This window comes from Poeciliopsis prolifica, unplaced genomic scaffold (assembly GCF_027474105.1).
Source record: "Poeciliopsis prolifica strain line A6 unplaced genomic scaffold, Auburn_PproV2 SCAFFOLD087, whole genome shotgun sequence".
Taxonomy (NCBI): domain Eukaryota; kingdom Metazoa; phylum Chordata; class Actinopteri; order Cyprinodontiformes; family Poeciliidae; genus Poeciliopsis; species Poeciliopsis prolifica.
The window spans coordinates 859,654-884,575 of record NW_026562462.1 but is presented as its reverse complement, the minus strand read 5'-3'; the positions used below and the strand labels follow the sequence as shown (position 1 = coordinate 884,575).

At 36.6% G+C, this 24,922-nt stretch overlaps 2 protein-coding genes across 4 annotated transcripts; both read left to right on the top strand.

Moving 5' to 3' along the window:
• Positions 1-854: 854 nt before the first annotated feature.
• On the top strand, positions 855-5,615 carry psmb4 (proteasome 20S subunit beta 4). The gene is made up of 8 exons (XM_055022577.1): positions 855-975; positions 2,188-2,314; positions 2,407-2,486; positions 2,968-3,114; positions 3,869-3,950; positions 4,296-4,412; positions 5,247-5,335; positions 5,460-5,615. The coding sequence occupies exons 1-8, from the start codon at positions 857-859 to the stop codon at positions 5,470-5,472; spliced, it is 774 nt and encodes a 257-aa protein (XP_054878552.1). The 5' UTR covers positions 855-856; the 3' UTR covers positions 5,473-5,615.
• A 944-nt stretch (positions 5,616-6,559) lies between these two features.
• Positions 6,560-24,310, top strand: rfx5 (regulatory factor X, 5). Of its 3 annotated transcripts, none has more exons than XM_055022557.1 (11): positions 6,560-6,648; positions 8,362-8,516; positions 9,004-9,037; positions 9,116-9,198; positions 9,940-10,062; positions 11,197-11,313; positions 12,917-12,995; positions 13,686-13,884; positions 14,000-14,082; positions 14,159-14,326; positions 15,580-24,310. In XM_055022557.1, the coding sequence occupies exons 2-11, from the start codon at positions 8,395-8,397 to the stop codon at positions 16,561-16,563; spliced, it is 1,992 nt and encodes a 663-aa protein (XP_054878532.1). In that variant the 5' UTR covers positions 6,560-6,648; positions 8,362-8,394; the 3' UTR covers positions 16,564-24,310. The 3 variants fall into 3 exon arrangements, with proteins under 3 accessions (XP_054878532.1, XP_054878530.1, XP_054878531.1); XM_055022555.1 differs by having other exon boundaries at positions 15,487-24,310; XM_055022556.1 differs by lacking the exon at positions 6,560-6,648 and adding an exon at positions 6,725-6,983 and having other exon boundaries at positions 15,487-24,310.
• The last annotated feature ends 612 nt before the right edge of the window (positions 24,311-24,922 follow it).

Below are 24,922 nucleotides of genomic sequence, written 5' to 3'. Positions count from 1 at the left end.
GAATTTTGTACCACAAGCAAGTAAAGGTGGCATGACAGCAAAAAAATTAATAATTGAATCCTTGAAAAAACAAAGATGTTTCTGACCCCAAAAGTTGAAATGTTGCAAGAAATTACACCAAATTGGTTTTTTTTTAACATTAAACTCACAAGTTAGAGGAAAAATAACAATTTTAAAAAGTCGAAAATTTGCTTGAAATATTTTTTTGAGAATAAGTTCAGAAATCTTCTAAGAAAAACAGCTTAGTCTTTTTCAGACACACTTTTTTAGTGTGTCTAAAAAATACTAAAATGTGCAGAAAATATACTCATATATTGAGCGTAATCTCAGAAATTTGATAAAAAAAAAAACAAGAACATTTTTTGAGCTCCAGAAGTCTAATATTCACAGTAAATACTCATAAATTGTGTGATTATCTTGGAAATTCCTGAGCTTCAAAAAATAAGCTTAAAAGAAGTTAGGATAAATCGCACAAATTCTCTAGAAAAACTAGTAAATTTATGAGCTCCAAAAATTAAGAATTTGCTAGCAAAAGCTCAGACATTTTGAGGTTAATCCCAGAAATCTAGAAAAAAAAGCAATGAAAAATTTAGGTATTTCGAGATTAAATGTAACTGAATTGAATTCAGTTTGAACTGAGTAATTTCTTCTACTTTTTAAATTGACTTGAGTAAAAATATGCTGAAGTTGTGCCAGTTTTACTTGTTAACAGGTTTTGGTTACTCTACCCACCTCTGTGTAGATGTAAAACTTTATTTTCTCCTTCAAAATCATGACAAAAAGCTGCTTTATTGTAAATAAAGTTGGGAAGGGAGTGACGTCGAGTGACAGTTTCGTCACTTCCGTCATATTCAACATGGAGTCCAACGGTGTAAAGCTAAACTTCTGGGGGAACGGACCAAAGCCCGGACAGTTTTATTCTTTCCCGGGCAGCACCGGGCCCGGATCATCATGCGGCCCGGTTAGACACACACTGTGAGTAGATGTCTGGCTCGGAACCAGAACCTTGTAATGTTCGCAGAAGCCGAACACCGGTTCTGGTTTCGGTTTGATCTCCGCTGCTGTGCTGTATCATCATGGAGAAACGGCTGCTGCTAACCAAGGCTAAAACATTTAGCAGTTTCCCCTCAACATTAAGGTTTACGGCTTTTTTAAAGCAAAGAGACACTTGGAGTTATTATATTAATTAAATAATAGAGATTATCAGGCATTAGGTAATCCATTTAAATCTGTTTTTAGGCGTTTGAAGAATCGTAACCTGTTAGCTAAGCTAGTTTAGACAGCAGATTGTTGTTTGTTCCCAGATTTAAAAAGTAAGATATTTACTTTAAAGACGGTCTGCAGTCTTTAAAGTAATTATTAGGATGATAAAAAGCACAACTTTGAGGAAAAGCTTATGCTTATTATTTTTATTTTTATCCTGATTTCCAAGAGTAGTCGAGTAAAACTATGTTACTGTCATGAAAATAAAGTAATTATAGGTGCCTATTACTTTGCCTGTCACAATTATAAATTTTGCTGAATGATAAATCATCCCGGCAATTATTACAATAAATGATAATATGGTTATTTTCAGACCATTTTTAAGTGATATGTTAATAATGGCATAACAATGCAAGTTCACCCTCTTAAAGACTAATAAAATTACATTTATTAAAGGACACTAAACATTGGAACTGGAACATATTTTAAATATCCAGAATAAAACATGACAACCAAAACCAATTAATAAAACGAAAATAAACACTTTTCACCAAAACCATCAATAAAATCGGTTGTGATGTAAATTTAAACATTTTGCTGAAAAATGAAATGATCTAATTTTAATTGCTTATTGTGACAGGCTTACTTATTACTAACATATTCTGAGATTAAAATTCAAATCAGAAATTATGTCTTTTATTAACATGAAACCACCCAACTGGGGGTTTGAGAAGGCAAACAAAGAAACACAGAACTAGATGTTGCTGTATTTTATATGGTAACAAAAAAGTATGGATGGAAAAGTAGATGTTTAGTAGTTTTGTAAAATCTTTATACGTTTTTAGTTTTACTGTACAGAAACTGATCTTTGGGTGCTGCAGCTACTTTACTCATTAGGAATATTTTCTTCAGGCAATGATATGCAGATTCTATAGACTTTTACAGTCATGCCTATTATTGAGTATTTCTTCTTTCTTTTCGCAGTAACCCGATGGTGACTGGAACATCGGTGCTCGGTGTGAAGTTCACAGGCGGCGTCATCATCGCGGCGGACATGTTGGGTTCTTATGGCTCTCTGGCTCGGTTCAGGAACATTTCCCGCCTCATGAAGGTGACGACCGCTGTCAACAAGAACAAGAAAACAAAAATTTATATAACTGAAAGCTGTCTATAATGTTTTTTAATTGTTTTTTTTTCTAATAGGTGAACGACAACACCATCCTGGGAGCATCAGGGGACTACGCTGACTATCAGTACCTGAAGCAGGTCATTGAACAGATGGTGTAAGTTCCTCATTAACGATTAAATCACAACCTGATTAGAAATAAAGTTTTAAGAGTCTGTAAATAACTCAAAACATGTTTTTGTCATGGTCATTCACATTTACTAAACAGCAAGACATTTCTCATTAGGATGACCAAAGAAAACGACAATAAATGAGTTAAGAGACTAATATGTTAATTTCAGGTGTATGTATTGAGATGTCGTGTTATTGCAGTGCAATTTCAAGCTAGGTGGTTTGTGAGGATTTTGTTAAGTTGGATAGATCTGAAGAAGTTTGAGAAACACTGCTCTAGATCTTACTGGGACAGTAATCCTCTAATCTAATCCTGCAAACGAAGACCGACTATGTAACCATCTTTATGTGACTCTGAAGGTTCAGGTCTGAGCGTTCGGACCTGATCTCTAGTTTCCAGCTGTGATAACTGAACCTGTGCGCTGACTCTGGATCATTCTGTACGTCAATGTTGTTTCTGCTGTTAGCATCGACGAGGAGCTGCTCGGAGACGGCCACAGCTACAGTCCGAAGGCCATCCACTCCTGGCTGACCAGAGTGATGTACAACCGCCGCAGCAAGATGAATCCTCTGTGGAACACCGTGGTCATCGGAGGTTTCTACAACGGGGAAAGGTGAACGCTCCACAGAAATGTCTTTAGTACTTCAATAGAAATAAATATTCTTTATTTTCACTCTGTAATCATGTTTTTAATGTACGCAGAAGGTTTACTAATACTAAACACTGTCAAATTGTCAAAGGAGTTCAAAATTCAGAAATACTTTATCAATTCCAAAGGGAAATGAAATAAAATTAGTAATAATAATTTCATCACTATAATAATAACTTTATTTAATAAAAGTATTACATTTGATAACATTTAATTTTATTAATAAATTATATTTTGTTTAATTTCACAAAATGAAATAAAAATTTAATTAGTAATTGTGATAAACGATAATATTGTTGCTTTGAGACCATTTTTACATAATGTAATGGTTGAGAACAAATTCTCAAAAATCAATAAACTTTGAATTATAATGAACATTTAACACTTAAACTGGGAGACATTTTAAATATCCCAAAAAATAAACAACACAACAGAACCAATAAATACATTTAATTATAGAGTCTTAAAATTATCCTTGAATATAAGGGATCATGGAGACTAAAGCAGCAGACTGAAGAGTTTTGTCATCCAATTTTTGATAGAAAAATAAAATTATTGAGTTTCTTTTCATTTATCATGTGATTAATTGATTTATTGATATTGTGACAGGCCTGCTAATACTGATTATAGTGACTAAATGTGAATCAGCTGCTGCTCTTTCATTCCCCCGCCGCTTTGTGAAACTTTATTAACTTCCTGAATGTTTCGTCTTCTCCAGTTTTCTGGGTTATGTGGACAAGCTGGGCGTTGCTTACGAGGCTCCAACAGTCGCCACCGGGTTTGGAGCGTACCTGGCTCAGGTGAGTCCCCGTGTGATAAGGCAACACGACTTTTTATCATTTAAATGTTAGAAATTCATTCAACCATAACGTAGGACAAGGCGATGAACCAAATTTAGCTTTTTTTCTCCAGTGCATTCCCTCTTTTTCCATGGTAACAAGTGATGTCATCAAGGCTAGGTATTTGGGCCAGTGTAAGTTTTTCTTTCTTCGATGATGAGGATAAAGTGGCAATTTTATGAGGAATCCAGGTTTCCCAGGTGTATAATTTCAAACCTTGAAGCGTTTGATGCGAATCGGGTCTCTGTGGATTGAAAGTGTTTTTTGTTTTTTTTTAAATAAAAGTTTGATTTGTTGTTCTTCCAGCCTTTGATGAGGGAGGTGGTGGAGAACAAGGCAGACATCAGCAAGCAGGAAGCCCGGGATCTGGTGGAGCGCTGCCTCAAAGTGCTTTACTACAGAGACGCTCGCTCCTACAACAGGGTGAGTTCAGCTCACGTTTCCAATCGGACCCAGAACCGAAGACAAACACCAGCTAAACTTTAACCAGGAGCTCCCAAAAGCTCTGCCTGTACTCAGCCACAGAATATAGAAACATAAACTTTTAGACTGTTCTTATTCACTATTCCATAATTACTACATTCACCGAGCATAGAATATACTTCATTGACCCCAAAGTGGAAATTATTTTTAACCCTACTTTTCTATATTAATATTACAAATATAACCATAAATTATGTATATAAGTTTGTAAAGCATATAAACAACTCTGATGTAAATAATTTAAATATGACTAAATATAGAAAAATAAGTTAAATAGGTAAATAAAATGAGAAGCATTTACATGGAAATATGTTATATATTAATCTACAAATGAGTCCAGATAAAATTAGAAAATAATTTTTAAAAAATACCATTTGTTAGATGGCTACGAATCCTGTGGAGGAAAAAGTTTTATTGTCAGATAATCTATTATGACTGTTACGAGGTATTACATTTTTCTAATGTAATGTTTTCTGTTAATCGGATCAAATTTAGTTTTTTCTCCACAGTTCTTGCTTGAGGAAATAAACAGAAACTAAACACCAGAAATAACATTTAAATAAATAATTTTAAGATGCATCTTATTTTAAAAAAACGGATTGAAAAACAAAAATATTCAATCAAAAACATGATTGAATTCATGTTTTTGTTATTGTATGTTTTTTCTCATGTTCTCTCTAACTTTCTGAAGTTCCTAGAGCGCCCCCTGGTGACTCTCCATTATAAAGAAACACTGCTTTTACTGAATGTAGTGATTTACTGTTTTTATTCCAGCATGAGATTGCCATTGTGACCCAGGAGGGCGTGGAAATCATCGGTCCTCTGTCATCAGAAACCAACTGGGACATCGCTCATTTGGTCAGGTACGTCCAGATCTCCTGCCAGACACTAATCCCTGCTGTTAGACCTTTTCAGGATAACTTCGAGATCTTCACAGGGTGAAATTTTACTCCTGCAGTAACTTGTTTTTGTCTGCTTTCTCTGCAGCGGGTTTGAATGAAGACGAGTTGGAGCCATTTTCCTGCTATCTCAGAAATAACATCCCACCATGCAACCTATCTATCCCAGTTTAGTTTCTTTCTGTTTATGTTCACTTTTGTATAATGGAAAAATAAATACAATAAATAAAACAACTATTGCAAATCTCATTTTATTTTATTTACTACCATTTCCTCTAAAACACTTAAAACGTATTAAATAAGGAAGTCAACTCTTTTCTTTAACGTAAAATAAGCACATTTTGTAACAATTTACTACACACATATATATATCTATATTTTACATTGACTGTAACTCTGCTTTTAATCTTATTTGCTTTATGTAAACATGAATAGGTTCTTTATGTAAAGAGTTCAGCACCATCGCAAGACTTGAATACATGATAAACTTATTTTTTCCAAATTGATTTACGTCACAGATTCAGCAGAGTCAGAAAATGTTTCCTTGATTGGCATGTTAAGTGCAAGTAAATATAAAAAAATGTTGCAAATTCCTAAAACTAAGAACTCCTACCATTTTCAATGATAAACTTAAGTGAGATATTTTATTTCTATTAAATAGAGGTGATATTTCTTGTTTGATTAAAAGCTAATATATCTGCTGAAAAAGATCAATGTATGTTTTTTATTTAAATAAATTAGAATTTATTGCGATTGAACAAATCGCAATAAATTCAAAATTTCTTTGTCTTTGTTCTTTCAGACAAAGAAAACTAAATTTTGCCATTGTTCTAGAAAACCGATATCGGTACATCTATTTGATATGTGTACCATAAAGACAAAACTGGAATATTGTCCTTAAACCATTTAATTGTTTGATAAATAATGTTCAAGGTAGAAAAGGAACGATAAGCAGTTGGTATGATGACCGCAGTTATTGTTTTCGTGTTCGTTTCACATCTTTGTCTTATAAGGGAGCTGTTACTAGGTAGATTTCACAAGAGAAATTCATCTCTTTTGTAACTGGGCAGACCAGGACACGTTGTCCAATCAGAAAATTGTCTGACGAAAAAATGTTTCCGCTCAGCCAATGAAATGGTGCCTAATTTGGGTATCCAAGGGGATTTTTGACAGCGGACCAATCGCAATAGACGTTACCTTTGTAGTCAGGCAGACATAGTACAGTCGTCCAATCACAAAAAAATCTGAAAGGGGATTTTTGCTGTATCTTGGTTCAGGTACTTTCTTTTTCTTTTTAAAATAAATACTGCAATGTGAGTCACCCAGTAAGCCATAAATTAATAGTATATTCAATTACCTATTACCTTGAATTATTTTAAAATTCTAAATGACGCTCATAAACGTGTTTGGTAGGGCGTTATTCGCTTGCTAGCTAATGCTAATGACACTATGTAGCTAACTGAGTCGTTAACCGCGTTAGTCGCTCTAATATCCGTATCTTTTTGCTCCAACGCATGTTTATATCCTCTGTAGATTACGGATGTTTGTTAAACGTGTCCTTGATCAACCCAGCTACTAAATGTCTTTGCTTTTGCCAGCATCTGCGATGGATGTGAGTGTTGCCCGCTAGCCAGTTAGCTCCGCAGTAGCATGTACACTTGCGTCTGTGTGTGTTTTGTAGTAAATGGCAGGCACATGACCACAGGCGCTGCGCCTGCTGTAAACACGGCAGTCAGAGCTGGCATGGGAGCTCCGGCATTTCCACTAAAACCCGGCGGGCTGTAAGGAGGGGCCGCGGCCGAGGACGGGCTGCGTTCGCTGCTGGTGTTTATATTCCTTCCTCTCCTGTTGTGATAGTTTAGTTCACCAATACCCCGTCAGCCAGCATGTGTCTTTACCCGGCAGCCAGTGGGCCTTTTTTTATTATTACAGCCGGTCAGAGCGGAACCGGTTTGGATTCTGGGTTTAATGACAGCACGAAGCGATGCTAAAGCGAAGCGAGCGGCATAATTGTTAAGGATGACAGCTGTGTTGCATCAAAAATAAGTGGTTATTTTAACCGAGTTTCTTCTGTCACTGAATCCTGCAGCTCAATTTTGCAGTCTTTGTTTGACAAAAACAATCACAAAACAAGTTCGGCCCAGATTTACATGTCGTACACACAATATAGAGAAATATTTAGGTGTTGTGTTTATTCTTTAGGCCTCCAATTTGCTATTTTCCAGCAGACATATTTGTATTTTAAGCTTATTTAAAAATATATTCTTATATTAAAAAAATAAATAACATTTTCTAATTTATAAGAGAAATATTTTATTTACTGTATAAATGTTTCTCTGTGCTGCTCCTTTTAGTGTTTTAGTGAAATTTTTGATATACATAATAGTAATTTTTTAAAACACTTTTTAGGTTGAGCTAACTCCTGCAATCACTTCTATTTATGTAAAAACCAATCGATATGAACCATATATGAACCATATAGTTCAGTCAGTGAACTGAACTATATGTTGAACAACATGTTTTGAACATTACACAGCAGAAACCGCAAATTGTCAGTCAACAAAATAATATAAAATTAAAAGTAACTGTAGGTATTGCACAAAAAACAAACACAGAGACAATACAAATAAATTTTTTTAAATATTTATTTTTAACCTAACAGTATATCTTTAAAGTTTATACAAAAATATAAAATTTCTAGAAAAAAACGAGAAAAACTTTGTTTCAAGCCTTAAAAGTTTTCGACTTTTGAAAATTTCCAAAAGTCGAAAATTTGATTCTTCAAACTCAGAATTTCAGTGTTCTTACTTGAAAAATGTTGACATTAATTAAAAAATTTCTGAGTGTTTTGTTGCACATTTTCAACTTGTTTTTCTAGAAAGTTTCTGAGTTTTTCATTTTCTTCTTTGCATCTGCAGTGGCTCTGTTACTGCTTTGTACGTTTCCAGTCATGCTGTTGGTTTTTATACTGCAGGTTTTTGTTTTTTCAGATGTTGGTTCTCAGCACAGGTTAGTCGGTCCAGATGTCGGAGGACCAGCAGCACCAGCGGGCCGATGCCTCCCACAGGGACAAGGGCGGCCTGGAGCCGGGGGAGGGCGACACAGAGCCCAGCATTTTGCTGCAAAAGCTGAGCAGCAACATTTCGTAAGTCATATAAGAACTTCCTCAAAATGATCTGATGCTTTTCAAAGCGTTTTTATGTTTCTTTTATTATTCTTGTCAATAAAAGAACTAAAGAAAATTGAGCAGTTTAAATTGAAAGTAAGAGAAATTTAACTCTTAAATTTATGTGAGTTTTAGGCTTGTTTTGCAGAAAATATTTATAAATAGCCAAATCGATTTCACAATTTGAATTAGAATATTTAATCTAAAATGTTTTGGCCATTTAATTAGAAATATTAGAGTAATTTGAGCTTTTCTTTTAGCAGCTGGTTGGATTGGAAGTGAATATATTATCATTAAGAAGCAAACAGCTCTTTTTAGTTTAAATCGTAAAAAAATCTAAACATATCTGAAAAAACTAATATTAGTTGGTAAAAAAATATTAGTGATATTTAATTAGTATGTTTTCAACTAACCTTCTTTCTGTACAACTGAAATTTTAATGACTGGATTTGTTTTTATCTTGCAGAAAGAACGTTCAGACCAAAGTGGATCAAATCTTGGTAAAAACAAAACATTTTTAATCTTAAATGTAGATGTTGGATCTGCAGAATGTGATGCAGGTTTGTTTTGTTTAACAGCAAGACGTTCAGCGCTTCTCAGACAATGACAAGCTGTTCCTGTACCTCCAGCTGCCCTCGGGGCCCAGCTCCGGAGACAAAACGTGAGAATCGTTTATGAACATTTTACGTTTATGGCAGATTTAGGCTGATTGATTAAATGTTGTGTTAAATAAAATAGATATTTGAGACAGGCTGTACTTTCAGCTCTTTATCTCTAATATGTTATTGTGATTCTTGATATGGGCAGATTGGCTTTTGCCCAGGGTGACATGATCTTCATTAATGTCAAAAGATTAAAAAAAAAAACATATGCAGGCTCTGTTATTCCAACTAATTGGAATAAATAACTTAAGACATAACTATGTAGTTTTGGTCGATTATGAGTGGCTGTTGTGCAATTTATAAAGTGCTTTTTTTACTTACAGCTAACAAAAGCTAAAATAACCAAATAGGGTTTGAAACACAAGTAGAAATTTTTATTTTATTTGAAACGTCTGAAATGTTGGGATGGAAAATGTGCTTAAATAAAAGCAGTAAAAATAGTATTTGACATGTAAAGTATAGCTAATTAGGTAAAAAAAATATTAGTCTTCCCAGTAACAGTTGAAGAATTTTTGAATTGTGACACATTTATCGTCCTTTTTTACTATGAAACTAATATGAATAGTAAAAAAAAAAACATAGTTAAAATATTTTTTTCCATATTCTGGCTTTGCTTGCATTCTAACATTGTACTAGTTTTTAATAATAGTTATGGCCGTAGAAAATCCTCCCAAGGGCCAAAAATGGCCTACACGCCACACTTTGATCACCCATGATTCACCCGTGTGTGTGACACCCAGTGGTGGCGACCCGAGTTCATTCAACACAGCTGACCAGCTGCACACCTGTAACTGGATCCGGAGTCACCTGGAGGAGCATTCAGACACCTGTCTGCCCAAACAGGACGTCTATGAGACGTACAGGTGAAGAAACACCCCGACAGACACACCCTCATTACAATAACAAACACAGAGTTTCCATTAACCAAAAAGTTTTCTAAAAATCCGGGCAACATTCACATCCATCGCAGTTGCTGGTAAAAAGCAAAGACATTTAATAGCTAGGTGGATCAAAAACACTTTTACCAAACATCTGGAATCAAAGAGAGGATATAAACATGCAACTAACCCGGTAAGCTATTCAGTTAGCTGCATAGTGTCATTAGCATTAGCGAGCTAGCGAAGAAAGCCCTACCACACACATTTGTGTTATTTGTGATTTACAAATAATAGGTGATCAAATAAACCATCAACTGTGACTCGCATTTGGGTATTTTCTTTAAGAAAGACAAAAAAAAGTACCTCAATCACTACGGCCAAAAATTCTCTTTCAGATTTTTTATGATTGGACGACTGTACTATTGTCTGCCTGACTACAAATGCAAAGTCTATTGCAATTGGTCTGCTGTCAAAAATCCCCTGGGATACCCAAATTAGGCACCATTTTATTGGCTGAGTGGAAAAATCTTTTCGTCAGACTATTTTCTGATTGGACAACGTGTTGCGATACGAACAGATGTATGAAATTTACCCGCTGATAAAATAAAGATATGAAAAGAACACGAAAACAAGTATTACAGTACTCGTACCAACTGCTCCGTATCGAAACATATTTGGAAACAGGTTTTGAATCATGTGATAATACTACTGGCAGAAACGACAAAGAAGATAACAGGAAGTAGTAGGATGACGATGTTCTTTTGGGTTTCTTTGGACAATGTCCACCTCACAGCATCACACAGTTCATAAAAACTTTTGCGTCATTTAAAAGTGTTGAATTCAAAGCTCTTCTGTAAAATCGGCATTTACAAGTTACTCATAATGCCGCATATTGAACTGCCCCCTAGTAATACAACACAGAAGCCTCTTCTAATGGCTGAGTTATGAATATTTTATGTTACTGCTGTGATTTTTAATGACTTATTAACATGTGATTTAAAATTTATTTCTTGTTTAATGGAAACTGGATTTGGGAAATTGTGTTTTTGACATTTGCAGAATATTGACAAAGATTTGCGCAGCCTTTGATGTTCTGATGATGTAATCTGTGTGCTGCAGGAGGTACTGTGAGAACCTGCAGCATCGACCCCTCAGCGCTGCCAACTTTGGGAAGATCATCAGAGACATTTTCCCCAACATCAAGGCGAGGCGACTCGGCGGCAGAGGACAGTCCAAATATCCTTTAAATTGCTGCACGAAGCAGCCTGACTCATTCTTTAGTTTTTTGTTTGAAGATTTTCCACTTAATTTGATTTAATTAAAGATTTTAAAATGCAACAACTAAGTTATTTGATTCAGGGGTATTTTAGGAGGGAGAAAAATTTGATGTACAATGGCTATGCAGGAGGCTGTACTTTTGCTTTTCACAGTTGTATAATTGTGCATCTGTTTGCAGCCATTCTCCCATGACAGTGTAAATGCTGAGTTGGGCAATGTGGTCAGCAGCAGTTTATTTGGATTTAAAGTGACAGAGGCCCTAAAACGGCTCACTCTTAGAGGAGCTCAAAATAGTCAGAACTGATCAGTTGGAAATCTCATTATTTAAGACTATCCTGTTCAAGGAAGCATAATAGTTCACATTTAGCAATAAATCAATATATCAGGTTCAGATACAGAGGTAGTGAATCACTCCTCTTTCTCTATGCGCACATTCAGTTTGTGGAAAGTCTCTGAATAAAGTGAATGAAGGGACGATGCTTTGCCAGATCTCATGAATTTATGCTTGTTATAAAAGTCAAAATTTCCCTGCAGCTGTTTCTGAGTGCAGCTGCAAAATGTCGAATGATGTCATGTTTAAGGTTGAATTTGAGCCCAGAGGCGTCCAGTTTATTGATGATATTTTCATCTGCTACAGTTTAAACCCACCATGCTGGTTATATTATGGTAAGATGCAGCAAAGGAGTTTAAACGTGACACATTATGCTTCCTTGAACAGATTAGTATAGTATAGGGTCCATAGAAAACATGTTCATTACATTTTTGGCATAAGATCATTTTTAGATGATGAGATTGCAGTCTGGTTCCTTTCAGAATGAACTGTTTTAGGGCCTTTTGTCACTTTAAATCCAAATAAACTGCTGCTGGCCACATTGCCCAACACAGGATTTACACTGTCATGGGAAAATGGATGCAAACAGATGCACAATTATACATCTGTACACCTGTGAAAAGCAGAAGTAGAGCCTCCTGCGTAACCATCAAGAACGCAGCAAGTGGCTTCTGCATGGTGAGTCAACTTCAAAACATTTATCTTTTCCAGCAGCCATTGTAAAACCAAAATGTTCTGGAACTCAGTTTGTGTTGCTAGCTAACGACGCTATGCCTGTAGAATGTGACTTAGCAGGAACATTTTGAAACGGCTTCAAAAAACATTAACTTATTGCCATAAACAGCTGGATGGGTTGGTTTACGTTGTTTTTAGAAGCAGTTGAGACCAAAATGGACAATAGAAATGTGCAAAAAAGTGAATTTTTCACTCTTTTGAAGTACATCTTACTTACAGTTAAAGTATTTTTGACTGCAAAAATAGAAAATTTAGCTTGTCATCTTCATAAAGAGACTGAACTTTTGTACGTAATCCAATTGTTCAAGAGCAGCAGCTGATTTAATTTGGGTTTGCATTTTCAGTCGTTTTTGGTGATTTTGGTACTGCAGTCACCAGCTGCTGCTTAGAGCTTAATGTTATTTATGTAACATGTATCAGTGCAGCATCCATTAGATTGTTAGAGTGGATCAGATGCAGTTGCCGGTTGAATTTCTTAACCTGTGTGCCTGATACGTACTGTTATAGTGGCATCAGGAGGAAGACGGTTCTGAACATGCCTCTGCTGCCCAACCTGGACCTGAAGAACGACCCGGTACTCACACTCTTAACTATAAACCAGTCGTACATCTGTAAACCAGTTCTACCAAGTTATTGGTGCCAGGATCTCAGTAACTGGTCAAAAATGATACAGAAATGATCGAGGATTACAACTAACGATTATGTTAGTAATCGATTGTTATGTCGATTAGAAGGTTGGTACAGATAATAATGAATGAAGCTCATTAAACCAATTAATCTTTTTAAGTCTAAAGTCATTTTTATGTAGAAAGATAATAAGATTGGTTACTTAGTGGGTTTATTTATTTTATGTTATTTATACTTTCTTTTCAGCTTTGTTTTTTATTAAGCTGGTAAATGGCAAAAGTCACTTTTGAGCAGAAACAGTTTTTGCTGCAATTCTGAAAATGTTTCTTCTTCGAGTCGCGAAGATTTTGTGACTCTTGACCCATTAAATGTATTTATCTATGAAATAGTTGTTAAAATGTTAAAACACAAATTTGAAAATGTTCAGTCTCATGTTTTCAGGTTTTAGGACAAAAGTAAATAGATAATTGTTACATTTAATATTTATTGTTGCCAAATTACCTTTTTGGGTCTTAATTTGTCCACCGTTTTGGAAAACGATGAGTGTTCTTATTGTAAGCTAATAAATCACTGGTTAATGCATAAATAATCCCAGTTTAACTGATTTTGTGCTCTGTGTGTTGCTCCTGGTCTCCAGTCGGAGCTGACCGAGCTGGTCCAGACCTACAAACAGGAAGTGACGGAGGCGGCCTGCGAGCTGATCTGTGATTGGGCCCAGAAGATCCTGAAGCGGTCCTTCGACACTGTGGTAGAAATCGCTCGCTACCTGATCCAGGAGCACATCGTCAACCCTCGCTGCAACCAGGCCAAGCTCGTCACGTCCGCAGCGCTCGCAGGTCAGAAGTGTTTTATTTCCAGTTTAAGGATTTAAACATATTTTAATGTTAACACTGCAGTGATCATAAAAAGTCTTTCCCTGGGGTTGTTTGTCATCTTTCTTCTGCTCCTCAGGCGGTCCAGCTAAAACCCATAAAGTCATAAAGAAAACTCTGGCGATGTCTCCGGCTGACGGAGACGGAGCCGCAGACCAGAAGGTTTGTTTCCGACCGATCGCGCTCCTCGGCGAGCCGCGCCTGCTGCCGCTCACCGCTGCTTCCTGTCTGTTTACAGAAGGAACAGGGGGACCTGTCCTCGTCCTCACCCAAGATGTCTTCTGGGGACAAATCCACATCAGCCGTCCCCAAGCCTTCCTCAGCAGACGGTCCTCCTTCTGCTCCTGCTCTTCCTCCTCCTCCTCCTCACTCCTCCTCTACCTCCTCTGCCTCTCTGCAGCCAGCAGTGAGTCAACGACCCCACACAATTTCATTTTCTAAATGTAGCTGAGATGTAGATAATGAGGGACATTAAAAGTATTCACATCCTTTAAACTTTTCCCCATGTTATCAGGTTAACTACCCAAATTTTAGTGTATTTGTTTTGGATTTTTTGCAACTGAAAGTCAAAATATACTAAATATTTTACAGTCGGAAATCAGAAAAATATCTGTATATTCTAACAAGTAAATATCCTACATCTGGCCCTAATAATGTGCTAAAATGTACGTCTAAAAGAAGCGATTAGTTGGAAAAAAATCCATATTTTAGAAATATTTCCTGTTATTTTTAATTTAAAAGCAGGGAAAAGATACATTAAAATCAGAAATAGTGAGAAAAGAGTGTAAAATTTCATCTTTTTGCTTAGCTTTGGCAAAACCCATCTGTTTAGTGGAAACAGATGGTGCCACATTAAAGCTGCAATATGTAACTTTTACATAAATATGTTATTTATTTATTTTTTTACATATTTGTTAAAATCGTCACCATGTTGAAATTGATTAATATGAGACAGATAATCTATAAAATCAACTTTTCCACTTCCTCCTAGAGCAGTTTTTACTGTCTGAACAAATGCATCACTCCTGAAAATACAGCCAGTCATGTGCAGGAGGCAGGTTTTAGTGCTGTCAATCAACCTCATGAACATGCTGCTAAATGTGCTTATGATAGAGAAACAATTTACCGTTACAGGAAATCCAACGGGCATGCTAACTAACCTTAGTTTGAACCAGCTGTAGCACAGCAGATGGTAAAGGAGGGTGTGTGAACATCAGAGTGATTGGCAGCACTAAGGCCCTCCTCTTGTCTCTGATGGCTTGTTTCTGACTGACTGGTGAATTCCTGCAGTTAGCATTGGGAGAAAGCGGAGGAGCTTGATTCTTTCTTCACAGTTGATATAAAATTGTCATAATGATTTCAGCGAATAAGTAGAAACATTTTTCTTCATAAAAGTTACATAAACTGTGACGTTTGTGGTTGAAGCTGACGAGGTGTGGAAAAGGTTCAAAGGGTGTGATACCTTCTCAAAGAAACGCAGGTCAGTCTGGGCAGGATTAAATGTTTTTTCAGTGTTTGATGATTCAACATGGCGGCGTGTTTGACGCGTCTCCGTTGGCGCTGCAGGTGGAGGCGTTCATAAAGCAGTTACCCAGAATCCTTCCTCGCAGCACTGTCCCTGACAAGAGCTTCTCCGTCCGCTCCGCTGTGCCCCCACAGGCGCCGGCGGACGCCTCCGCCGTCGGCGTGCCGTCTGCGCACGGAGGCCCCGCCGCCGTCACCGCTCCTGCCAACAGCGGTGGGGTGAAGGTCATCACCATGACGACGCTGCCGCAGCAGCAGGGCAGGACGCTGCCGGTGATGATTCTTCCTCAGAGCTGTTTGTCCTTTGAGGCGGATAAAGTAGCTCCACCCCCTTCTCTGTCTGCCCAGCAACACGCCGTGGCGGCGCCGACCTCAGTGGTCCAGAAAGCTCGGGGCACCGCCGCCAAGCGACCCCAGGAAGGGGAAGTGTCATCCGTCGGTGTCTCAGCCGCTTCCTCTCTCAGCACTTCTCCGGTTAAACGAAAACGTGGCCGGCCGAGGAAACCCCGACCGGAAGATGCGGCTCTGTCCCCATCTCCTCAGCCGCCGCCGCCTCAGCCGCCGATCATTACGCCACTGACCGGCGGCGTCATCCAGAAGGCGACCTCCTCCTTGTCATCCCCCGCGCAGACGGTGGTGGAGCTGGTGATCCAGGAGCCGCCGGGGCTGGTTCTGGGTCAGCTGCCCGCCATGTCCGACCCGGCCCACCGGCTGGTGGACCCCCGTGGCGTGGTGGTGCAGTGCCAGCCGGGCGGCGCCGTCGACCCGGACAGCCAGGTGAGGCCCGTGCTGCTCTTCCACAGTCCTGGGAACCCCAGCTGGGAGAGGACCCCCATGGTGGAGGTGATCCAGAAGGCGCCGAGGCCAAACAACAACAGCGGTGGCGGCGGCGGGCTCGGCATGGTTCCGCTCCCGCCGCTGCCCCCTCCCACGCTGCATGAGGAGCAAGGCGAGGTGGAGATCACGCTGACGCCGGTGGAGGTTCACGTCAACCCGCCACCTGCCTCCACCTCCTCTGCTGCTCCTGCCTCCTCCCTCTCAATCTCCTCCACCATGGTGGTAAAGATTGAGGAGGAGGAAGTAGACAACAGCCCCCTGCCCCACAAAGGAGGACATTAGCTTTCATCAACCACCTACTTCTGTATTCACTCAGATTTTACCTCAAGGCTCCCGCCCCCTCCTCCTTCCATCCTCGTCCTGATTGGTGGAAATCCCAGATTGGCTGGAGCACGAAAGCCAATCCAGAAGGATAAATGAAGCCAGGAAGTCTACACTTTAACTGCATGTTTGTTTGTGAGCGACATGTGGTTTACACTGCAAAAACACAAAATCTCACCAAGGATTTCTGGTCTAGTTTCTCCAGCAGATATTTTACACGTGAAACGAGACAAAACTAACAAGGAAGCTTTCAGCAAGATAAAGGAGCTTGTTTTAAGTCAACAATTCCTTAATTTTCATTTTTAACAAAAATACTTGTTCTATTGGCAAATTTCTTCACTTGTTTCACAGCTGGTACTGTGCTAGAAACTAGACCAAAGATACTTTATTTTTTTATTCTGTGTTTTTGCGGTGTACATCTGAACCACTTCTTGTTCCTTCTTCCTTCCTTGCCTTATTCACTGTATTTTTAATCCTCCCAAAAATTTCTGTGTCGCGGTTTGTTTGTCTGTGCTTAACTTTAAAAAAAAAAAAGAAAAACTGAACAATAATTGTACTAAAGAAATAACACTGCAAAAAAATTAATTCTTACCAGGTAATTTTGGTGTAAATCTCTTGGTACACTTGAAATGAGACGCAATTAAGTTATAAGTAACTTTATGTTGATGAAAAAATGTTGGTTTACCAGGCAGACTATGAAACTAAAATCAAGAATTTTGTTTCATGTTATAAGTAAAATAATTTTACCTGCTTTGTATTTTTCATCAATATAAAGGAATTATTGACTTTCCTTGCTGAACAGTTACTGATAAGTTACTTTTGCATGATGTTACTTGGTGAGATTTTAATTTTTTGCAGTGTAAAAGAGGAAGAACGGAAGGTGCCATGTTTGTGAAAAGGGCGTCAGGTGGTAATACGGGTTAGATCCTTCTAAAGGTTCTCTGTGCTAAATGAACCAGAACCAAGCTTTGATTCACCTTTAATTCATACAATTTATTCCTGAGGAAGTTGTTGAAGTTCTAATAATATTTAAATGTGTAAATGTGAATTAAAGTTTGGTTCTGCTCTGCTCTTCTAAAGAGTTAATTTGTTTTAGCAGGTTTGTGTTTTTAATCTGAGTGAGCTTTGTACATGTCTCTGATTGTGTGTTTGAAAGATTAAAAACTTAAATTTACTCATTATTCAGAATAATATATCAAGTAAAATTAGACATTTTATATAGAAAAACAACAGTTTTATACATAAACTTTGACAAAGTCAGAATTATTCCAGAAAACGTAGTCGGAGAGTTGGAATCGCTCCTGTAGGTTTCAGTAGATTTATTGCTAAAAAAAATAATATCTGGAACATATACGTTTGAAAATGTGAGAAAAGCTGCAGAAACAGAAAATGTTTCCTGTAAATCGAGAACCAAAATGATGCTTTTATTTAACTGTCAGCTAACACGCTTCAGCTGTTTGCATATCTTAAAACCGATTAAATGCTGATGTTCCACTAAAACGTGCAGAATTGACCCAAATGTTGCGGTTTCCTTTAATAAAACATTAGCCCCTTTCAGGTCATACTCTGGTTAGAAACATTCCAATTAAATCTGCTTTTTAAGGGTCATTTACATCACATAAGTTCATCATGTAGGTCATTGTACAATAATTTACAACAAAGACACATTTAACTCATCCAACTACTTTTATTTGTATTAGAAGAAGCAACAATTACTTCCAACTCTTGGAATAGTATATTTAATTCCTCTTGGAATTATAACATTTAGATATTTTAAGTAAATTTGCTCAGTTTTGTGGTGCTTGGCTGGAAGATATGGCTTAAAAATAAAATTTCTGAGTTTTCCACACCATACAATAAAAAAATTGCTAACAGAAAATGTTCTCAAACATTGGCTTTAGTTTCAATAATCCCTTTTAATTGTACAATGGATTGTTAAGGCTAGGCAATTTAAATTCTTGTTGAAATTACAAGAATATTGTTATGATATTAACAGAATAAAGATGCATTTTTATCAGAAGAATGGACTTGAATTATAAGAAAATAGTTTATAGTGGACGAGATCTGACGTGATCCGATCAGTCTCTGTGTCTTTTTGCTTGACAATATTTAGTTTTTAGCAGTTAATGATCATTTGTTGCTGATGAGCTAAAGCAATACATATGTCCTTATCTATAAAAACTGATACCAAAGCATAACATCACAAGATGTTCAACATTCCTCCTTTAATTTTTTGTTTATTTTTGTCCTGATATTACAGCTGTGTTCTTCCATTATTATGACTTTATTGTCATAATTATAAAAAAATGAGAATTGAAAGCCCAAATAAACAGAAGCTGTGAAATACACTTCGCAAATGAGATGGCTGAAACCCACTGGAAACCCGTTTTTCCACATTGGAAAAAAGATTTTTCAATAAAAATCCAGTATTTTTCAAAAACTTTAATCTTTAAAAATTGGATTAATCGATAAAATCAATTTATCTGAAGCCTACGTGAAATTTAACTCCAATAAAATCTGAGAGTGTAGAAATTTTCTCTGTCTTTCTGTTTCTTGGTCTGAATTCTTCAAATAAAGGCAAATATCCAATGACGTATGATCTGAAAGGGGCTACTGACACTGAACAGAACTTGTTAAAATTACAAACAATAAGCAAAATAGGAGAATAAATTATGCAATGCAGGCTGTGAGCTAAAGAAATTTGCAAATGCTAAAAATAAAAGCTTCAGCTCAGGCAATAGAGCAAAGCACAATGTAATTTGTCACACAGCACCAACACATTGAGATGCAGAAAAATGTATTAATTCCTGGGTGATATTTGCGCTGTTGTTGGTTTCTGTGCTGAAGTTTTAGATTACATGTTTAACCTGCGGGTTGCTTCGCCGTTGTATGTTGCCATTGTGACCTTTGCCCCAATTCTAGCCACCTGTTGCAGCTACATCGAAGTCAGCAATGTGACACCATTTTCTTACTTTCTTCGATGGCTGTCGAAGAAAATGGTTTCGCTGCCTTATTTTAACGTGCTTTTTGCTAAGCTTAAGTTCAAATATCTCAAAATATAAGCCAAGTAACTCAGGACTGTTGGATAAAGAATAGAGGAAGAAAAAATGTTGTTGAAGGAGTAAAATTCCATCAAAAAACGCTGAAACTTTTCAGTTGCGTTTATATTCTTTGCACAAAAAAATTGCAGTTTTCACTAATTAATGTCAAAATTGTACAATATTAAAACTTGGAAAAATAAAAAAGAAGTTTACTGAGGTTAAAAGGTCGGATATTTGCGACAAAGAGATTACAATTGAGTTGGTAAGCGTAGAAGCATGTGGACATTTTTCAGAGTGGATTGTAGATTTGATCTCACAGACACGGTTCCGGTTTTAATCGTGGAAAATTTACTCATGTTTCTTCAACGTCAGAGAATATCAAAGCCAAAGTAAATTTCACGTATTTTCTTGTAAACACGTGAAATCAGTCTCAAAACTTCCAAGTTTTCGCGGGTGAAAATTTACTCCTTCTGAACCATTTTATTCGTTCTTTTGACCATTTTCAACGGAAACATCTCAAATCTGTCAGACGTTGTTTTCCCAGATCTCTGTATTTTTCTCACAGTTAATATGCAAACAGATAATTTCTTCTTTCACCTTCTAATTTTTGGAGGGAGTTGCCATGGAAATGTCACATTGCTGACACTCTTCACCTTTACCAAACGTTGTGTCGCTCCACCGGTGGGCGTCTTTTTCTTCTTCGTTGGTGCTACAATGCCATAGGGCTCCATTACTCTGTCTGTCCTGCCTGTTTTTCCACCATGTGACCACAGATTTGTAGAAAAGAAAGAAAAAAGCCAGTTTGTGGACTTGTGTAAAATGTGTTTCTCTCTGTCCTCACATAGTGCTTTTTTCTGTTGGAGGGACCCTGAAAATATTAAGACTGTTATATATATATAAAAAAAATCAACCTTGTTGACGCAAGAAAACCGCTTGATTATACGCTCTGCCCTAAATCCATCATTCAAAAGAAGCACAAGTATTAATATTAGTCGTTGGCCTCAGTTTGGTGAAGTGCCAACATGATTCATCGTCGAACTGAAACAAACGTTGCACTGCTGAGAGTTTAAAGAGGGACTCTGTGTGTATATTATGAGTTTAATGTACTGAGAAAATACTCTGTCAAGTATTTATGAGTGATGTAGTATTCTGCTTAATTCTTGCACTCTGCTAGAGGCCGACATCTGCCGGCTCAGATTTTTATTTCACCAGCGTAATAACGTTGGTTTAAACTTTACTCAGTTTAGAGTTTAATAGTAATAATAATTAAAAAAGGAAAATGAACTCTGTTTTTATATAAAGGTTAAAGTACCTGTAGGGTATTGAGTGGGTAAAAGCAACGTTTCACTTGTGGGCTTTGGTTGCAACAATTGAGATTTTAAAGATTGAGGCAGATTTAGTTCAAAAGCATCCAGTCAACTTGTTTCTCATCTGACAGATTTAGGGATAAAATATCAAGGCTGAGATGCTTCAGCCGACTATCCACAGGCTCTTCTTTGTTTTCTGATTTCATCAATGTGTTGTCCCAAGACATAAACTTATTTGGAAACGTTTTCTTTTCAAATGATAAAAGTTTTTGTCCCTTTTCTCTCAAGTCCACACAGAAATAAAAATCCAAAAACTGTTTTTATTCCTTAAACAGGTTCAGGAGTGAAAATTTTGCCCTTATGCATTTGTGTCAACAGCAAAATCACATCTTTGGTGAAATTCCTGACATACCAGCCTGAAACAATTCCCCTGTGGATACAGAGTTAGATTTCACTCCAATAAACAAATCAATTTTACTTTACAACGGAGAGTTAAGGCAACGCCAAGAAAATAATATATTATGAGAATAAAGTTGTAGTATTACACAAATTAGGACTTTATTCTCTAAATATTATGAGTTTATCATCTTTGTTATGACTTTATTTTCTTATTATTTGACTTTACTCTCGTACTACTTTATTCTTTCAATTCTCATTTTATTGCACCTTAATTCTCGTAATATTATGACTTCATTGTTGTAATATTAACTTTATTATTGTAATTTTATTGTTTTTTTTCTTAACTGTTTTATTAGAAAAATACTAATAATCCTGTAGTCCTTAGATATTCTATCCTATTTCTTTTCATTGTAGTTGAGAATTTTGTTAAAATATGGAGATAAATGTCCATAAAATGCCCCAAATTTGCATAATGCTAAATATAATTGCATTTATTTTCAGAATATTTTGAAGTACCTCTCAGTTGCATTAATTATGGTTAAATCAATCATAATTGATCTAATTATAAAACATGAGACATTGTAACTCAAACTGTAGCACATCTGAGTGACTTTGTGCTTTTTTTTTAGCAGTTTCCATAAAGTAGATGAGAAAATTAAGACTTACCAGATGTTTACAAGTCTGGATCTGCAACAGTTTGGACTAAATTAAACAAATTTATTTCTGTCTGTTTTAATTTGATTAAATAATGATTATTGTTCTGTCAGCGCAAGTTTTGTTCAAGGTGTTGTGAGATTGTCACCAAAGCCCAGTTAGAGACGATGCTGATCTGTAAGTGAAATGTTGCTTTAGGGGATAAGATGTTTTAAATAGTTCAGGTTAAAACCTGAGGATATTCAGCAGCCGATTCCCCCCCAGCAGGACCATTCTGGGCCAAAATGGCCAAACTGGAGTTATGACTCTAATCTAGCTTGGTTTGGCGCTCTCACTGATTTATCTGAAGAGATTTATTTTCAAATGCTGTTTGCAAATGTTTGGAAGGAGAGCTATGCAGTAAAACAAATTTTTCTGACCTGGAGTTTTTACTTCAGGGGAAATAAGAAACAATGAGTTATCTTATAACACGTTGACGGAAAGGTTAGAGTTTTGTCAGCTGGTTTGAAAGTCATCAGAAATGCCTCGAATTTTAAAGAGGAAAACCGAGTTTGGATTCAGGCAGTTCAGACTCCAGTGTGATCTTTTTTCTGAGCAAGTGGAGGTAAAATTACAGCAGCTTTGAATGTTTGAAGCTTAAAAGAAGAGCGAGTATTTGCAGTTTGAGATTTAAAAAAGATCAGGAGGTGGAATTGGTGATGGTGTTGGTAGAAATGGTCTCAAATGTTTGGCATGGCTCGTTTTGGCTAACTGGTCCAGCAAGGCCTTGCTGGGAGTCTTCATGGGGAACCGAGCTTTGAACGTGCAAAGCAGAAGAAAACTTTCACTGTGGAAATCCAGAAACGGGTCAGTTTCTGGGTCAGCAAAGATAATGAATCGGGATTCGGGTATTGGTGCGATGATGCTGAAGAATCAGACCCAGTCACGCAAACGCTCTCCGATGGCGCTTCTTGTTTACACTCTGCAAAAACACAAAACCTTAACAAGTGTCTTTGCTCTGGTTTCTACTGCAAATATCTTTGTACACTTGAAACAAGACAAGACTAACTTACGTGTAACTTTTCAACAAGATATAGGAGCTTGTTTAAGTCATTATTGATGAAAAAGTTCTAGTTCCACTGGCAGCTTATTTCACGTAAAACAAAATATTTTTCCATATATAGAACTAGATCTTTTTCATCAATATTAAGGAATTATTGACCTAAAACAAGCTGCTATACATTGCTGAAAAGTTTATAAGTTTGTTATGTCTTACTTCAAGTATACTGAGATATTTGCAGTAGAAACTATACCAAAAATTCTTGGTAAGTTTGTCTTTTTTTGCAGTGCAGCCTGGTGTCACGTTTAACTCCAAAGTATTGTCACTAATTTTGCTAATATAAAAAACATAGTTGTTAAAGTAAATAAAATGAACATTCAGCCTGCTCAAAATAATATTCAGATGACTGGATTGGCTGTGATTAAAAACATAAAATTTGCTTTTTTTACTTTAAAAGTTGACAATAGCTGCCTTTATTAATATTTTGTTGTGTAATATCTGTTGGAAACAACATAGAATGTCGAGAGGATCAATAAAATCGATAATAAATTGGAAGATGATCAACTCTGCAGTTAATGTAATGACGGTGAACTCTGATGTGAAGGAAGCTGTTAGCTGATAAAAACCCACTCAAGAAAGTCTAAAATTTAGCAAAAAACAATTTAAAAAAGATTCTTCCTCTGGAATTCTGGGTAATGTAGTCCTTGAGTGGGGATTTGACACAGAACAACTTTTTTTTCTTTTGTTTTTAAATTGTCACTCTCCAAACGAATTTGAATAATCCTCGTTTTATTTTGCTGTCGGTCTTTTGTTCTGCGTATTGCTGTGTGTCTTTGCTGTTTCAGACAGTTGTACAGCTTGTTGATGTGCAGTCGTTTCCCTCCTTCTTACGGTTGCTCTAAAAATATTCCTGCTTTGTTTTATTTGTGAAAGACACTGCCAGCTCTTCGCATGGTTTCCCTGTGGCTGTTTGTTGGGTTCTCTTTATTATCTCCTGTAAATGTTGATTTTATTTTTTTCTTTTGTTAACCTGCTGGCTTTGTTTTTTTTTTTGTTTTTTTTTTTTTGCACTTTTAATGTTCCATAATGAGGCTGAGAGGGAGGAAAAATATGTTTTGGCTTGGAGATGATATTTTTTGAGTGAAATGCACCTTTTTTTGCCCTGTTTCTGTTGTGAAATTAAAAAGAGTGACGGAGGAGAGAAGGCAGAACATTAATGTGAATCTATTTTCCTACATTGATGGAATAAAAGACGTGACGTTCATTTATTTTCTGGTTTTTACTTTATTCCCTCCATGATTATTTGTCTTTCTACTCTATTCTGATCTTCTCTTTAATCATAAATTGAAAATGTTTATTTTTTTGAAAAGGATATAAAAAAATCATAAGCGTGGTAACTGAAAGGTTTTCCTGATGGGGTGACGTTGAGAGCTGTGTGGGAAGACAGGATTGTCGTTTCAGTCCAAAACGGAAACAACCAAAAACAGCTGCTTTGTCAAGTCACCTGTAAGAATCTCATACCTGATGACGTCTTAACTTCAAAATAAAAGATTTTCCTTTCCATTCGTTTCAAACTTGACACCGAATGAGAAGAATTATTATAGTATAAAGGTGGGGGAAAAAAAGGAATGAAATCAGTGGAACTGTCTTCATTTACTGAGATAAAAGGCAAAACATGAAAATCTAAACCATTTTATGTCTGGACAACATTTTAATCATTTATTTTTAAATTCATAAAAAATATTTGATTTTTAAAAGTTCTTATGATTCCATATATATATATTATTTTGTTAGTTTAGTTTAATCTATTTCGGTTTAATCGTTTGTATTTTTTTGTATATTAGTATTTTAATGTGCTTTTATTGTGAACATTTTACCGG